Source organism: Melanostigma gelatinosum (assembly GCF_949748355.1).
Source record: "Melanostigma gelatinosum genome assembly, chromosome: 6".
Taxonomy (NCBI): domain Eukaryota; kingdom Metazoa; phylum Chordata; class Actinopteri; order Perciformes; family Zoarcidae; genus Melanostigma; species Melanostigma gelatinosum.
This window is the reverse complement of record NC_136639.1, coordinates 5,136,972-5,154,458: the sequence shown is the minus strand read 5'-3', so window position 1 is coordinate 5,154,458 and position 17,487 is coordinate 5,136,972. Positions and strand designations below refer to the sequence as shown.

The 17,487-nt window shown below is 40.7% G+C and overlaps 1 protein-coding gene across 2 annotated transcripts in view; it reads right to left on the bottom strand.

Moving 5' to 3' along the window:
- The window catches only part of ksr2 (kinase suppressor of ras 2), a gene marked incomplete at both ends in the record, with an annotated part of 71,110 nt that overhangs the window by 1,718 nt on the left and 51,905 nt on the right, over window positions 1–17,487 (bottom strand). The window contains 10 exons of one of the 2 annotated variants that reach the window (XM_079270225.1): window positions 1,577–1,711; window positions 2,560–2,693; window positions 2,773–2,869; window positions 6,276–6,637; window positions 7,608–7,656; window positions 11,751–11,820; window positions 13,045–13,086; window positions 13,668–13,836; window positions 15,767–15,912; window positions 17,216–17,301. In XM_079270225.1, coding sequence (XP_079126351.1) covers window positions 1,577–1,711; window positions 2,560–2,693; window positions 2,773–2,869; window positions 6,276–6,637; window positions 7,608–7,656; window positions 11,751–11,820; window positions 13,045–13,086; window positions 13,668–13,836; window positions 15,767–15,912; window positions 17,216–17,301 — 1,290 coding nt within the window. The remainder of the gene's footprint in view (window positions 1–1,576; window positions 1,712–2,559; window positions 2,694–2,772; window positions 2,870–6,275; window positions 6,638–7,607; window positions 7,657–11,750; window positions 11,821–13,044; window positions 13,087–13,667; window positions 13,837–15,766; window positions 15,913–17,215; window positions 17,302–17,487) is intronic. The other variant, XM_079270226.1, reaches the window with a different exon arrangement.

The window sequence follows — 17,487 nt, the reverse complement described above, 5'->3', positions numbered from 1 at the left end:
GCGTGTTACATTTTGGGTTGTTTGGCATGAAGATACGAATACTACAGCTGCCGAAATGCAATAAAGAGAGGTTTTGTTGTGCCAAGCCCGAATAGTTTGACATGAGAAGATTGCTAACCCTCTCATGTTTGTATGTTGACTGTGAAGCCAAAGCCAGCAGCTTAGCGTAAAGACTGGAATGAAGGAAACACCAATCATGCCCTTTTCTAAATATAACATTATTCGCCTCCTGGCTTCTCTGAAAATCACTAATTTAAACATTATTGTGTGTGTGTGTGTTTGTTGACAGGATTTGAGGAAGTTGCTGATGTCAGGTAAACACATAATGGAACAATCATTTCCACATCACCACCAGAGTGCACAAGACAAGTGGAATCAGCACTTTCCTAAATGTTGTTACAGTTAACAAAATGATGCATCCCGTTTGCTAAATATCAAATCCTCCCATGGCGAAGGCATGACCCACCCTGCTCTGCCTCTGATTGGCTAACTTGGTAAGCCAATCAGAGGCAGAGAAGGGGGCGTGTCATGCCGTCACTATGGAGTCGGACAAAACATCTTGCGTCTTGTTTACCAAGTATTCCAGCCATTCTCTACTTTCAAACCACAAGCTGTCACCGTCACTTTTTATGTGATATATTATTTATTTAAAACGTTTTTTTTTAACGAGTTCCGCTTACCGTTACTGTGAGATGCAGAATAAGGTGAAGGGGAGAGCTACTCTGAGATGACGCATGACAATACATTGTTGAATCATCAAGGCCATATCCCCTGACCCAAAAGATTTAGATTACCTCTTCCTACATCAAAAAGAAAATTATAAAACATTCCCCCCCGCCACCTTTTCATTTTCGAACATGTAGCTTTCGGCAGTCTGTAAAAACCTGCAGTCTTTCTTTGCAGTCACCACAGATTTTTACTATTTGCCATATTTACATGTGTTGGAATGTTTACATTTGTGGCCACTGTAGTGTTCTTCTCTTTACATGCTCTCTCTTGGTTTTCCATCAACTGAGCCTCCGAAGCTTCTCTCGCACTCACATGTTGGAACCAATCATGAATCAGGGTGCTCTTCATCTACTCCAATCAGCTTCTCTGGTTTCGACCCTTGACTTCCCACTACACCATCACTACCAAAGGTACATATATAGGATAAGGATATGTGCCAAGTCAGGGGTCTTCACTGTGTCTGAGAATATTGGATGTTGCCCATAATCAGACATATGGAACTAAGTGGGGTCCATGTCAAAATCAGATATCATTTAAGCAATTAAGTTTTCAAATTTGAAATCCTTCTCTCATTTAGAAAAATCACGAACTTATGACATTATCGACGTCTTTGTACAGCAAGCGGTGAAAATCTATAATGAGATCTGAAAACCTGTTAATGAGAGTTGCCTCGTTACCACGTGATGTGGAGTTTTAGGACGCTGAAGAAACGATGTATTGAATTCACACAAATATTTGGGGTTTGTAAACCCTCTCTGTCAACGGTGGGCTGTGATTGTCCAACATCAGGCTCTGGCATCGTCTGGACAAACAAACAGGAGGGAATCAGGAGTAAGAAGACACTTACCCAAAAGCAAAGACATCGGACTGTTTGGAGAAGGGCAGCTTGTCCTCCTCGGTGTCTGGAGAGAGCTGCTGGATTATTTCTGGGGCCAGGTGACACAGCCAGCCGTTGGGGATCCGCAGTTTGTCTTCTCTCCGGCTGCAGAATGAGAAAACGTGGAGATGGAGACTCGTTAGGGTTTTTATTGATTACCCACACAACTAGAGTATCTTCTTTACTTCAAAAATTGTAAAATTGAATCGCTTAACTTTTTTTGATTGCAAAACACAGGTGATTTTTGAAGGAAATGCTTTTAGTCGTCTGTCCTTCACTACGGTACAAACTGTTCTGACGGGTTCTGAAGAAAGTCTGAGCAGATTCGATATGTGAATACTGGTTTGCCCAGCCGTGACACGGTAAATGGGAGAAAATAGACTATTTGTTGGTGGAGCGAGAACCAATTTATCGCGTTTTGTTCGTTACCAGTGATTCACCGTTTCCTTTGTATGAAACCGTGGAAACTCTGCTCATACTTGACCTGGCTACTCCTTTTCTCTATTGCTCGGAAACCCTCTCTTTAACGTTGTTTGTGTCCTTCAGCAGTTAGGAGAGACTTTCTTCCATGTCAACAGTAAAGATGGACCCAGGACCAACTATTTAAGGTAAATAATCACACTCTGGGTCCATATATCAACACGTTAGGCTCGTTACAGCCCAGACTTAACCATTCACACATAATAATAAACTTTGAGTTGAATCTATATATAGCACCATCTCCATCTCATTACCCATACCCCAACTATATAAACAATAGCTTGTTAAAATTGCAGGTGTATTACATAAAACACTGAATTACTTTTTTCACTTTTTGTAAATGTTTTTTTTTGTCCCAGTGCCATGTGTGCCAATACTGTCATAATAAAGTCAATCTGTGTCCAAGGAAAATTCCTACATTGCTCATGTTGAAAGACGTGCTCCCGTCTCAGATGTGTATTGAATATAATTACCTGCCAGCCTGCAGAACCCCAGATATGGTGAAGAGTCCAAAGTCGGTGATGACGATTTTTCCATTGTCATAAAACACGTTCTTGGACTTCATGTCTTTGTGTAAAATCCCCTTAGCGTGGAGGTAGCCCATCCCCTGAGGACATCACAGAGAGATGTGACTTTTCTGTAATATGATGTGCACCGCAGAAGTGTTCGGCGTTGAGTTGTTTTACCTTGACAATCTCTTGTGCGATCTGTCTGGTCTTGTTAACATCCAGGACAACCTTGGCATCCCGCACCACAGAATAAAGAGTCCTGCCTTTGCACAAGCTGAGAGAGAGGGCGAAGACAAGATTTCAAGTCACTGATTTGACTTAGAAAATACATTTTATTAACTTCACATTTGACAAAGATTTCAAGTCGACCCTGGGATCACATTGCAACTTTTGCAACTCATCTTTTATTTGTTTGAATAAACAAAGAGCGGCATTCAACCTGAGACCAACCCCAGGTACATTTGTGTCATCAAAGTGCCCCTGTTCTCTAACAGCTGACCATCTGTTCTGGGCCAGTGAGGAGCATCCTTCTCCCACTACTGTTCCACAAATAGTGCAGCATCAAGTCAGGCCTGGCTCACCCTTAAAGCTGGTCTGTTTGCCACTGGCTTTTAACATATTATATTCGGGACTATTCATTCACATCTTGCACATTATTTTGTTGTTCTGTGTAATTCGATTTGATCTGGTTTATTTATTTCATTCAACTCTTTTTAAATTCTATTTATACGTGTTTAATGTCTTGTGTGAAGCACTTTGGTCCCCTTGTTGTTGAAAGCGCTGTACAAATGAACTTCAGTGAGGTACTTTATCGCTGCCGTTTATCTCGCCAATGCTGCACTCAAGGCTCGTCAGCAGAAGAGAAGGAATGAAAATGCCCCATTGTTAGTGCGCATTATTCAAAGCTGATTACCATATGCTCAGTATGGAAATTCAGCTTTCTTTTTTACATATCAAACCAAATAAAAAGAGACAAATACTGTAACAGGAACAATCACAAAAGCTCTTTTGTGTACTTTTTTTCTTTTTTTTTTAATCTCACAACCGTGCAAGATAAAGTTACAAAAAGTAAGTAGATATTACGTGTGTGTGTCAGTGAGTTACAGCAGTTTGAGACGTTGTTTGAGAATAAGAATGCCATCGTTCTGAACTGAAAGGTGGGCCCCATTCGGTGCAGGGTGATGCTGTTACACGGCGATGCGTGGAGGTGGTGTCATATTTCTGGAGGGGTGCCATCACAACGACGTATTACTAGACAGCTCTAAAGCCAACCAAGAAACGCTAATGAGGCCACCTCGCTGAAAGCTCACCTATGTGAGTAATTATGCCGAATCCACAGATAAAAACCCAGCAGTGACATCACAGATGACCCCGTGTTCCGTTTACCCGGCAACATCGATCCACAGTCCACTCGTGACAAATGAAATGATCAATAGTTACGCTTTCACTCATGCAACCTGATAACTCTCTTCCTCAATAAACCAAAAAAACCACACTCCAATTTACACAATTCATTTTGCACTTTGGGCTGCAAGAGTGTGAGGAACTGAAGTTACCTTTTTTTTTAATAGTGTAATAGGAGAAGCAGAGCACTGGTGGATAACAAAGCCACCTGTTGCAATGACATTTGCTGTTATTTTCAGCAATCAGCAGTGAGGATTTTTGAGAAGCGGCCAGCTCGTCTGTCAGCTCCCCTGCACTCGTGACAATGTCAGCGGGCATCAACTGCAATCACGCATCTCAATCAATCAGTCAGTCAATTTCTAATTTAAATATTTACAACCACAGTGAACGTGATGGGAGTGGAGACAATTTTTTACATTTATCTTTGTTTCCTAAATCATTTGTGAGCTGTGTGAGTCCAGCATGGAAATAGATTTTCTTCTAGAGAACAAAAAGCATATAAAAGAGACAAAAGGGGTGAATTATTTTCCTTAGTGAGACATCCTTTGTTCACAGCCTGTGTTGATGGCAGCGTGAGAGTGGCAAATATCCAAACAATTTCCTTTTGAACATTATTCGCTAATTAACTAAATTAGAGAGCTTTCCTTGTGATGTTCCTTAACAAAAACACAGCCCTGTCTCCCTTGTTACAAATGAGAAAATACTTGCTGCAAGAAATGTGAATGTGCAACAATTAAAGTTGTTCAATGTGAGAGAATTCACTCCAAACGCTTTAGTCAAGACAAACACAGCAGGCGATGTGGGTGTGGGTGGTTCCAGCAGCCCGTTCTAATCATAAACCTCCGAACGCTTCATTGTCAGCCACTCCAAGCTCATTGTCCCCCAGAAGGGGGGCCGATCTGTGGCTGATCTACAACGAGTCCCAGGGGACGAGGACCGGCTCTGGAGGCCAAACGGCTACCGCAGTTCAGAATGCAGAAGCAAAGTAAACACTCATTTATGAGGTGAGATGACAACTTTCAGTTCTCTCAATTTGAGAATACCACATTAGCTGTGTGGAAATGTTTGCTCAGTTTTGACGTATGAACTCAACATGTTTTATGCATGTGAAATATTTTGATAAATGGATGCTTTTTTGTTTGTTTTGTTCACACAAAATAAATTTGCAGTGTTTGGCTTTTTCCACACGAATAATGTGAAGTGCACATCACATCATACAGCTGTTGATTCCTTTGTCTTCGACTAAACACTATTGTATACGTTTCAAATATGGTCATTTTTTTATCTGGTTGCAGTATTTGAGACTGGAGTCATGCTAATATTCTTTGTGATTACGATATTGTTTGTATTCGCTTCAATTTATATAAATGTAATGTCAAATGATCAAAGTAAATCCAATTATCCGAAACTGTATCATTTATATTCCAATAAAAAAAAACATGCTGTATTTTGGCCCTTTCACTGGACAGATTCCACATACCGGTAATGTTTTTCCTCTGGAGACATTCATCAATATTCCTGCATTTTCTGTCTACCAGGAGAACGTGTTGAAATTCAACACATTCACTTAAGCTCAAAATGCTTTTCCTAGTTGTATCCAACTAATGCTTTCATGTTGACGCTTGATTTTATTGCCTTCTCGTATGAAAACTAAAGCTGCGTCCTAATTCCATACTACATACCGTGAGTAGTCTTTGAGTATGTTATGTGTTCACACTTGAAAAGTGGAAGAGTACACTCAAAATAAATCAGTATGCATACTAAAATGTGCTCGATTTCTGAGTGTGTTGTTCCTGGACACCATTGCCACTGCAATAACAAGGGAAATGGAGTTGCGTAGAATATATAACATACTCTGCGACTGGAGCTGAGAAATACGACAACACAGAAAGTTTAATTTACACGACAACGTGTCATAGAGGCGTGCAATCTGCTTTTACAGACGGATCTTTAGTCTATCAGTTGCAGTTCTATGACTCCAGTGTTTCCCCTGCACACAGCGGTGCAACGCCGTCTTGTGATTTGCACCACTGTAATATAAAAATCCCAACAAAAGCAATAACCTTGCTATCTTTAGGTTGCCCGAATCAGGAACAAGCGAGGATTATCGATGGAAGAGCCCCAGACATTGCCACCATTTAACAGTTTGTAAGTGGTCGTTTAAAAGCTTGTGTTTCACAGAGGAGAGTCAGGCGAAGTGGAGATAAAGTTGTCACCGGTTACAAACAGTGATGAGACATTTCTGACATATCTCCCCGTCTCATCTTCATCCTCACCTGGTGATGATCGCCAGGTGTGGAGGGCTCATGCAGGCCCCCATGAACAGCACCACATTCTCGTGGCGAGTGTTGCGGTAGGCCATCACCTCGCGCTTGAAGGCCTTGAGCTGGTCCTCGTTGTCGCGCTCGATGTCGATCAAGCGGATGGCCACCTCACCGTGCCAGCGGCCGTGGAAAACTTTGCCAAAGCGCCCCTTGCCGATCATCTCCCCGATCTCCAGCTGCTCAAACGGGATGTCCCACTCCTGCAGGAAGATGCTGGTCTGGCTGGCCTTGCGAGGAAAGTTTCGAGCTGACAGCAGCGACAGGTTCATCTCCTCGAACTCGTCACCGGAGTCCTCGTCGTTGCCCTCCTCGTTCTGTGGAAAAGCAAAATTGAACTGTTCGTTGGTAGCTGTGGGGCTGCATTTCACAGATTTACAAGTATGGTGATTTAGATGCCCTTATCCAACACGGAGAGGTGGTTTAAAATATTCGACTAAGATGTCAAATGCTTTTATTCTGACAAATATCATTCAGCAGCTGGAGGATTACAATCTGCTGAAACCTCCCCCAAAGTAAGTAGGAGTTTAAGTGAAAAGAAACATATATAGTTGTTTATCCGCTGCATGCAATGCCGTAAGGTGTCATGCTATTTTTGTACATTGCTACATATGCAATGATTCTTTCTTTATCTATGCACTTCAGTTCACTTCTAACCCCAACATTGCATGGCAATTTAGTCATTTGAAAAGAAATGCCTTAATTTTCCTTCCAATGTATATTCATGTTCTCAGTGCTGTTTGAAGCCTAAATAGGCTCTGACATGTATATAAAATAAACACTCCACACATGCATTTATGTGGCCTCCATATCAAATCATTTTTTATCAAGTTGTGTGCCTTTGAAACACTGATGGCTGTTTAGGCCATTATCAATAAAAAGAAATAGAGTTAAGAAATGGGAAAACAGCCAGGGGGAAAAACTGACTTATTTATTCTGATTTGATTTGAAATATAATGTACTGCAGGAGTGAAAATGACCTAATCAAAGATGCCTCCTGGAATATTATTCAAGGCAATCTGCATCCTATTTGCTGAAGATATTTCATTTGTATGACATCAAGTTGCATCTTTTTCTTCTTTTGACACAAAACGTACCTGGAGGCTCCTCAGATAGCTGAGCCAAAATACCGGTATGTTATGATGGCGACACATGTAATTCATCTTCATTTTGCTTTCACAAGTAATTTCACAACCGATAATACGAGAAATACAACAACGAAAGACAAGAGTTACATTCACATACTGTACATTCAAAAGCATCACAAAGGTCAAGAGCAGGACTCACATCTGATGTGGGATCAACTTCGATTTGAAGCAACGGGTTGACCTCATTCCTAAAAGCAAGAAGAACAGATGTAGAAATAAATACATGAGAAAACAACGTAAATAAAGTAGGTCCCTTTTCAACATGTTGTTATTTTTACGTATTATTTTACTCCATCGTTCAGGTTTTTAAAGTGTTTTTTAATGCTCAAATAAAGTATTACTGATCAATTCTTGATATCTAGTGTCCTGACAATGTGGCCGTTTTTGATTGATGCCCACAAAACTATTTATTTATCACATCTATGATGTTAGATATTCATGCTACTCCCACTTAGAGCAGATACTCTAAGAGGGAAGTCATTCAAAGAGAGATGAACAATGGATATAAAACATGACGTGACACTTCACCCCTGCATGGACTCGCTAAAGTTGAAAGAGCATTCAGAGCGTATGTGAGTTTAGAGCGTATGGGTAAATATTGCTTTTTTTAATGACATTTAACGACATGTGCACCTTCATGGCTGCATGCTGAGTGACCTGATGGAAGATGTATTATCATAGCTGTTTTAAATTAACAGTTTGGGGTGCGTCACTGGTTGTAGCATTATTGTCTTATGATTTAAAAAGGATTTCATCAAGTCTTAGTGACATTGACAGCAACCATTTAAATATGTAAATACTATCTGTGACGTTGCAGTACCTTCTCCTTCTATTTAAATGAACTGAATCTGTGAATATTATGCAGATGTGGAATGTCTTTCTTCTCAGTAAGGTGCTTCATTGAGGCCATTTTCTTGACTATCAGATGAGACATTTTCACTGCGACAAGCACACAGTTTTGGTTCTATTCTAAAATCATTTCGAGCAGGGCTGTGTGTTTTGTTCATTAAAAACAATCCTCAATGTATTTGTACCCAGATTAAACTGGAAAGAGTTACTGGATGGGAGACTTTTATTCTTGTCGATCATCTGCACTGGTCCAGAGGTGGCAAAAGCCCATTCACATCAAAACTATTTGACAGACATATGAACAAAAAGTGAACAGGATAAAAAGGCAGAAAAGCAGTCCTAATTACCGACTGTATTTTCTGACCCTAAATCTTAATTTCATAGTTATTTTACGGTGTGAACTTTAAAGTGCATTTGTGCCCTTAGCCCCTATTAATTGCTGACCCCGGCGTGTATACGGCCACCCATGGGTGCCAAGGACATGACACAAATGAACCCACTTTACTCTCCTTCTCCTCCGTCCACATAACTGGCGGCATAACATCAGTATGTAACCTCTCACAACCTCTCTGGTATATTAACGGATCGCGAAGCAAATCCCGGACCCTGGGCAAAGACTACAGGTGAGGCAGCGTATCAAATGATGCGATTCCTGCGGCGCCAAGGGCCACGACCAGTGGTTCGATCTCTGCTATAATGAGGGGTACCCGCCGGGTGTTGCGGTCTGAGACTGGCCCTCATTAACCCTGGGATGAGGCCATTAAGGCCAAAGAAAGCTGCCAGCTGCCACTGCAAGAGCATACAAAGATGTGGGAAAGGAGGGACAATAGCTTTAATTAAATCAGAGGAATATGGGTTTCATAACCGCGCTAATGTATTCACATTCGCCAAAAGGCAGCGAGAGAACGAGAGACTATGAGATTGAGAAACGGTGAAATTGTCCATCTTGAGATAGTAATGAGCAGAAACTCAAAGACAAGATGAGTGTTAAAGTTTCATGCATGTTTACACCTTTTCTTTTAAACATGATCTTATTTCTAAATGTTTACCTGAACCTGAGTCTTTATGTAGATTACTCTGGGGTATATTTAATTGTCTCTTGAGAAGCCAAGGTAAATACTGTGAGTATTTTATTGGCTGATCCTAATGGGGACATTTATATTCCATTCACCTCTGTGCTTTCAGAATGAGCTACTGGAAGGGACAGCAGTTCTTGAACCAGAAGCTTTTCAATATCTTGCTACAAAATGTCTCTTTATTTACTGGTACAGTTCCTCTGTTGAAAAACTGTATTACTTTCATATGACTTGTCGTAACTTACTGCATAACTATATTTTCGATAGGCTAAAGATATATTTCTGTAACTCTTTTCAGTCTTACAACCACCATCTCAAACACAAATGTGGGGGAAAAAAGCAAGCTATCCTAGTTCATTCCTGAAAAGTGAATATTTGTCCACTAAAAAACATGACCCACAAGAGAATTTAAGTACCTGGATTTCTGCCTGGCATACACCTGTAAACAAAATCTGTGTTTCCCAGAAAATCAATGACCAGAATGAGAACAGTGATGCTGCTTTACAAGAAATGAACCACAAGCATTCTCTTTACATCCAATGTCATTTTCACTTCTCCACTCTTTACCTTTTCATCATCATCATCAGGAAATGAGTGTGCTTGATCAATAACCTGGCGGTCAGAGTCACATGATTCATCCAATATTTGTGGGAGACTTTAAGACAAATATTCTTGTCCATAAGGCATTCTTTGCCCCTTTAATGAAAATGTTTGGGGGCATTTTGGTCCTTGATGTAGCGCTCCAAAAACTGAGAAACACAGCGTTGCATATTGACTTATCACCTCGTGTAATAGATACTTGATTTAACACTCGCCATCGTCTTGCTTTGCAAGCCTGGGCCTGACAATGTGTTAACTTATAGACCGTTTCTTTCATTGATGTTTTTGAGAGGCGAACACATTGCCCTAAAGGGGTATTTAATCAATGTCTAGCTTAAAGGGGACATTTCATGAAAAACTAACTTTTTCAGTGCTTGAGCACTAACATCTCTATGGAGATATCCCAATAAATAAAAATGACCATCTTGTCTTCCCCGGAGATTAACTGCCGGCACAGCAGCAACTCATTCAGCCCCGTTGTGTGTATAGAGACCAGCCTGTTGTGGCCTCCCTCATCTCTCCGAAAATGTAGAACTCCTACATCCATTTGTTGCAGCTTGTTCATTTGAATATAATCTGTAAAATACTTGAAAAGTAACAGACACCAAGGGTCGTGATGAGGTGCAGATCACTGGAAGTAAACTTGAAAGTAGGAAAAAAGTGTCACACACTCTAGCTCCATTTCTTTTATGGCGATGACATTCCGGCCCTGAGGCCTTCTTCAAGACCAACACTGATAAGACACAGGCAGGCCACACCCCATTCACACATCTGAGGATGATTAGACAATCATGGTCCGACATGGGGGTGAGAAAAACAACCAAGAGGCCTTCAGTGAGCTACAGCCAAACCATTTACTTCAATCAAACTACTTCAAACAATATGAATAGAGACACTATGTCTCCGAGCATTGTTATATATATATGAAAATATAAAGATCTACAAATATCTAGATTTCTAATTGATCCCCTCACTGTTAAAAATAAGTCTCCTTTTTGTCAGTTTTCGAGATAAAAACGATTTTGACAAGAACATGGAGGAAATGAAAAAACTATTTCCCACAAAGAAAACTAACCCTACAGTGAAATCAGATGAGTATTCTAAGGGTGTAGAGTAGAATGAGAATAGCAACAAACGATTAGGAATGTGTCATGAAGCCCCGTGCCCTTTCCCATAAGCCTTCCTCTGTCTAGGACCTTTTCAGGACCATGTTGATATTTACAAAGTACAATTAATAACATGATTTGCTATTGATTAAACAATAAAAATCCATGGGTATGGTCCATATTTCATCACAATTGACCGACCGTCCGCCTATAGAAGGAGGTTCTCTTGCCCAGTTTCTTATGATAGATTGAGATCCTGATCTAATTAACATCTGGGTCGAAAGGCATCTCATCACTCCTTCTCCTCTTCCGGTTGTTTTCCCGTGACCACTGGCTTCCTCAAAGAGCCAGTGAAAATCCAGTTGGCATCCCAAGTGTAGCGTGAACTGAAGGCCGTGCTGACATTAGTCTCTCAGTCTTCGTCATGTCGGCTCTCGCATTGAAATTGTCACCCAAATATCTGCGCTCCAATAAGTTTGACTTGGCCTCTGACCAGCGGCCACAGAGAGGAGGAGCGAGGACACGAGGGAGCATGTAGATGAGAGGAAGATAACTGAGAGGGCCTGATGATGATCAGAAGTACTTTCTTAATGTATTTTGAAGGGAGACATATGGTTTGATTGAATTACTTCTGTAATAGAATCTACTCACCCCGGTTCAGACAGGACAGAGTGCAGGATGACCTGCGGTGCTCGGCTTGGAGGAGCCTCCGGAGCAACATCTGGTCACAAAACATCAAACCAACAAGTCACAACAAAGTTGCATTCAATATTAAATCATTTCTGACATTGTTAATATTGCGTTCCCTTGTTTTAGAATGGAAGTAGATGATTTGGGCTATAGATGTATCTCCATCTTGAACTGGATTTATAGTTCTGCATCAAGGGGTTATAGGTTTACAAAAAGAGAAAGAGAGAAAGCTGCTGTATGCTCTTGTTTTCTATGTATGCTGTGTTTTGGAAGCACTCCTGTTTAACATGCAAGATGAGTGAGGTTAGCTGTTGTTTGGCATCTACCTCTGAAAGACATCAGAGGATTCGTAGCCACGCTTGCCGCCTGTGTTGGCACAATTTCTGACAAAAAGTGGAAGCCACACAAAAAAAAAAAAAAAGAAAAAAAAAAAAGCATTCCCTTGTGGCACGGTGCATTAGTAGCTGGCACTGTCGCCCCGCAGTGGGAAGGACGTGGTTTTCTTTTCCGTGTGGTGCCTGCACGGATGTTTGGAGGATTGAAATTGGCCAACGGTGTGAATCTGTGCAGGTCGGTCTGTCTGTGACTCCTGCGCAGGGTGTTCCTACTTTCTACCAAAACATGTATGCTGGGATACAATAAATGAATACATTTTAAATCATACTGTAATTGCGTCCTGTAAATGTGTTTCTTTTATTTTATTATAAGAGCCAACATTTACAGTAAATGTATGACGTGTATGTGGCATTAGCTCCACTTACAGCAAAACGGTTTTAGATTGATGGGACTGACAGTAGGCAGTAGTGTTTGACCGTGTCGTTATGCAGCTCATAAAGGTAGCTGATGTCATTTCGCTGGTAAAACAGACAGCAGTATGTGTGGCTACAATAATCAGAAGCCGGGTACCGCTGTGCGTTGTATATTCATGCACAAAAACCTGTCTCGCCAGATCTCATCTGCACCTCATACTTGTCCTTAGAGGTTGTCTCGGCCGTAATAACCTGCCAAATGAGCAAAGACTGTGTGGTACCAGTGTGGGCAAAAGCAAAGAGTCTGGGCATTGACAAATCATTAGGAGACCCAAATGAGACAAGCAACGAGTGGGTGTAGGGGCAGAGAGTCTTAAAGCAGGCCAAGGTGAGGAGGTGGCAATCATCAACAACATCAAAAGAGCCCTTCTCCTCCACACTTCTTTTTCCTGGGCTGGTTGTAGTGCATTATGGGTAGTGGTAATGATCAATTATAAAGTACTTACCAGGAAAGATGAACTGTTGTTTGTATTTGAAATAACTGGAGGCTGCGGAGAGAAAGAGAGTTTGATCTGAAGTCAGGTTGAGTTGACAATCGCACACGGTTGCTTGTTAATTCAGTATTTACACTCAAATTAGTCCAAATACAGACTTTGAGACACAAATTTAAAGTTCACACAAAGGTATTTCTCAAGTATTAAATTATATTGAACTCCATTTGAACTCTAGTCTTTTGCACTCTCTTTTCTTTCCCGCTATTTATTGTCTTTTAGCATAGTCACAACATGAATCAGCCTGGCATGCCCCATGCAAGTACTGTCGTGTTATTTTCAGAATATGTTGGGATACTGAGAAACACCATTAAGGGTAGACACTACAGGTAACTAATAATGTATGATTAGTTATAAATAGAAAATACATCAGTCAGTTACCTTCTGACGAAGTCCTCCAAACACAATGAGTGAAAATCTTTTTTTCTTTTTTACTCACAAGCTTATTTATAACATGGACATTGGATACATTGATTTCCTCGTAAAGTGTAAGTGAAGGGTTGATGATTAATTGCTTCCTCCGTGATAACTCTGTCAAATATTTGAACCCGAGAGTATTCGGGTATCCGTTCCGATACCTGTCAGATTGAACTGTTTCTGTTGCCGCGCTGACTGTGGGGAGGGATGTAGGGGCGAGGGGGGCGTGGCACTGCTGGGCAGAGGAGGAGCCGGGGAGGACGGGGTGGAGGAGGTGGTGGATGAGGGATTACTGCTGGAGTCTGGTTGGTACGGGGCTGCGACGTGATCCTGAGAAGAGACAGAAAGGAGAAGCTGTTACTTTAATATTGGTGATTTTGCAAGTTTTAGTCTGTTCATCACAAAACGCTTGCGCTCCACTTTATTGTTGGTCCTCGTGCTGAATCATATCACAAGTTTCGAGATTGATTTTCTACCTTAATCCATCACAGTGAGCAATATGCTGCCTTTACTTTTTTTGACAGAGTTATGTTCACTGTGTCGGGCCGAACTCCTCTCAGTGGTGCATTCAAGGATGCTCTTACATCCGAAGATAAGGTTGGGTAAAAGTGAATCAGGAAAACTACTTTTCATGCTCTCTCTCATCCTACTGTGAGCGTTAGACTCAATCAGCTGACTTTGCATGTCACAGCTGTTCACTTCAACCAATCTGATCTCACCGTGACCTTCGTTAATTCATTTTCTTTTAAGCTGTGAGAATGTAAAAAAAAAGTTATTCTCTCTTCAAGCTACATTTGCCATCTATGCTCATCACTGACAGCTCCAAGAATAAACTCCAGAGTTATAGTCCAACGAGCGCTTCAGTAATCTGCCCCTGGACACATCTGTTCAGTTCAGGTGCAACATCTCTGTGTTACAAAACTCACATTTCAGATCTACAATATGACCACTGTCTGGACTTCTGGAATTTCAATTCAAATAATGGCTGAATATAACCATTTTATAATGGAGTCTAAAAAGCCGGAGGCTGTTTGTGCACCACTTTTGTTTCAGTAATTTGACATAAATAATCACTTTTTATTCATTCATTCTTTACTGATTGTACACACTCTGCAGAAAAAACACTTAATTGAATCAAGAAGTGTGAACCGGAAGACAAACAGTCAGCATTTTTTGTTTTGTTATGTGTTTTTACTTCTTCTGTTCAGCAGCCAGGCCTTGAATCTCAGACGTAAGAGCAGCTAGGGCCGAGCGGTATGTCCTAAAATAAATACATCAGTATAGTTTTGAAGCACGGACGGTATCGGTATACATCAATGTCAACATAAAAGCTTCCGAAGGGGAATGAAAACTGAATGGCATAAGTTCAACCAATGCCGCAAAAACACACACGTTTTGTTGCCTTAACCTAAGCAATCTTTTCAGAACATTAACCAGGTAGTGTGTGACTTAAATGAAACGTGTTTTTGGTACATTCAACGTAATGGCCTCCTCATCTCCTAAACCACCCTGTAACTCCTCAAAGGTCTGAATTTCAAACCCACAACCTTGAGAATAAACTATTGTAAGAAATAAGATAATCCTTTTTAAGTCCCACAGCGGGGAAATGTGCATACTGTTTAAGAGTATGTTACAGTCCATTTATCGTCCAGTGTGCATGATCTAATGTCACCGCTAAAAATGACCACAGAAAACATTAGTTTGATGCATTTTAGACATGATGGCAAAATAGTGTAAAAGTATAAAAAAAAAGTCAAACAGTTTCAAACACAACATAATAATGAAACAGTGCAGAGAAATGCAACAGGATTGAAGTGTATAAAAATATCTCTGTTTTCTATACACATACATTTTTACATGATCTGGCTTTCCTTTGCAAAAAAATAAATAAATAAATAAATAAAAAAAGAAAAAGTTATGCTCTGTTTTTCACACACACACACACACACACACACACACACACACACACACACACACACGGTTTCCATCATCGTGGTGCAAGCATGGGAATGCTTTATTCAACTTTTTCCTCTGGAACTAAGAATTGTTAGGTATGCTTGCTGCAAAATGTTCGTTGCATGAAAACGAATCCATCTGTGTAAACATCAGTACCGCTGAAGATATTTTCGTACGGTTTCATGATCCCCTGAGAAAGATGCGATGACTCACAACCATTTTCCAGCCCCCCAAAAACAGAAGAAATGTGATATGACGGGTTACGCACAGATTGTAATGAAAATGGTTCATTTTTTGCACTTACCTTGTTGATCTTGTTGGTTTTGGGGAGCGTCTGACTGATGTGCAGGTCTGTGTACCTGAGCGGGTTGTTGATGTCACATGGCACTGATTCGGTCCGCACCAGACGAGCTACTAGAGGCAAAAAAAACACAGAGGAACAAAGACGCACTGTGCATGTATGAAACAATACTCGCCGAATAGGTTTGGGACAATTAGGACAAACTCTTTATCAGACCCTGCTTCTAATATGGAAAAATGAACCAACTGCCTTTTCTTGAACACCATCCATTTGTTATCACATACAGACACTTTGTTGAGAAAAAAAGTTTCCTTAAGAAAACTATGTCATTGAGAAACTGCCACTTTATCTTACTAAGCAGGGAAGAAGAGGACTAATTAGTGTTCTTTACCTTGAGTTGTTCCTTGGGGATCTTATTTGGGGGAGAAAGGGAGAGAGACGGCAGAGAAAGAACAAATGAATCTCAATTCTGACAGCAGAGAGTGGGAACTCTTTCAGTGCTGTCTGTGTCATCAGAAACAGTGCATGACGCCGTCACATTTGTCAAACTTAAGTGCCTTAATTAATCAGCCGATAACCTTCTATCTGCCTAAACCGGCAAAGACTCGTTCACTTTTTTAAAATGGGGACTCAACTGAAAAAGAAAATGTCTTCAGTAGCTTCAAGGACGCATTCAAATATTTGAACAAGCATGAGGACAGAACACAACAGGGTTTAGAATCTAGTTCTGGTCCTAACCTATAGATTTATTATCCACACAAACGCAACACATTTGAGCTATTGCCTGTTTGGTACCGCCTGGCATACAGCTTGGGATAGTCGAAGCAAGCCACTTGACTCTGAGCCTGAACACTTTGTTACTCATCCCAGCTATTTTAAGAGGCGTGTGCTTTTCTGTTGGCTTTATGAATCTTCCTCATGAGCTTACAGAGGTGAGAGGAAAATGGAGAGAAAGTAGATGGAAATGCCATCTCTGTATGAAGAGAACTGGGTACAGCGTTGGAGGAGGGGATCTGTTCATTCCCAAGGAAAGTTCCTCAGTGGTACATGAAGGGGAAAAAAGGTTGGCTTCCGAAAATACATTTCGGATAAAATGCCCCTGATCTTGGAACAATCTTCTGCATCCATGGGCCCATGAAGTAAGCACATCAGCGCTTCCTTTGAACGGAGGAAGGAAATCAAATTGGATTTGGCTATTAGTGCATTTTACAACTTTCAAGACCTAATGATTTAACGAAAGGCTATTTAAGTGTTTGTACTGGAAAGTTGATTCACCTAAAAACAATATCAGCTGATTTACAGACATCTCTTTTCCAGTGTAACTGTATGGCATTCTTTTTGAGCCTAAAAGCATCAGGTAACGGACATGGAAGTTGAAATTACAAGGTTTGGACACCATGTCAAATTTGCGTTAAAGCCTATCACCAATAATGTAAAAATGTATAAAAATACCTTTAAGGGATTCTCGTCCGCCTCGCTGTATGATCAATAGATGGCAAGGTGGGGCTTCTTTGGTGCATTTGTTGTGGCACTTCAGCCTGAGTACAAACGAAAAAGACAATTGTATTCTTCTTTGTTTAGTTATTTGCTATTATTTTAGTTTATTTAAACAGCGACGAAACCTGTGCAAAGTGGGAGCATTAACATGTAGCAAAACAGACAAGAGATGCAAATTGCTAATTTATTCAAGTGAGATCAAAACAAAGGGTAAATTAGCATGTGTC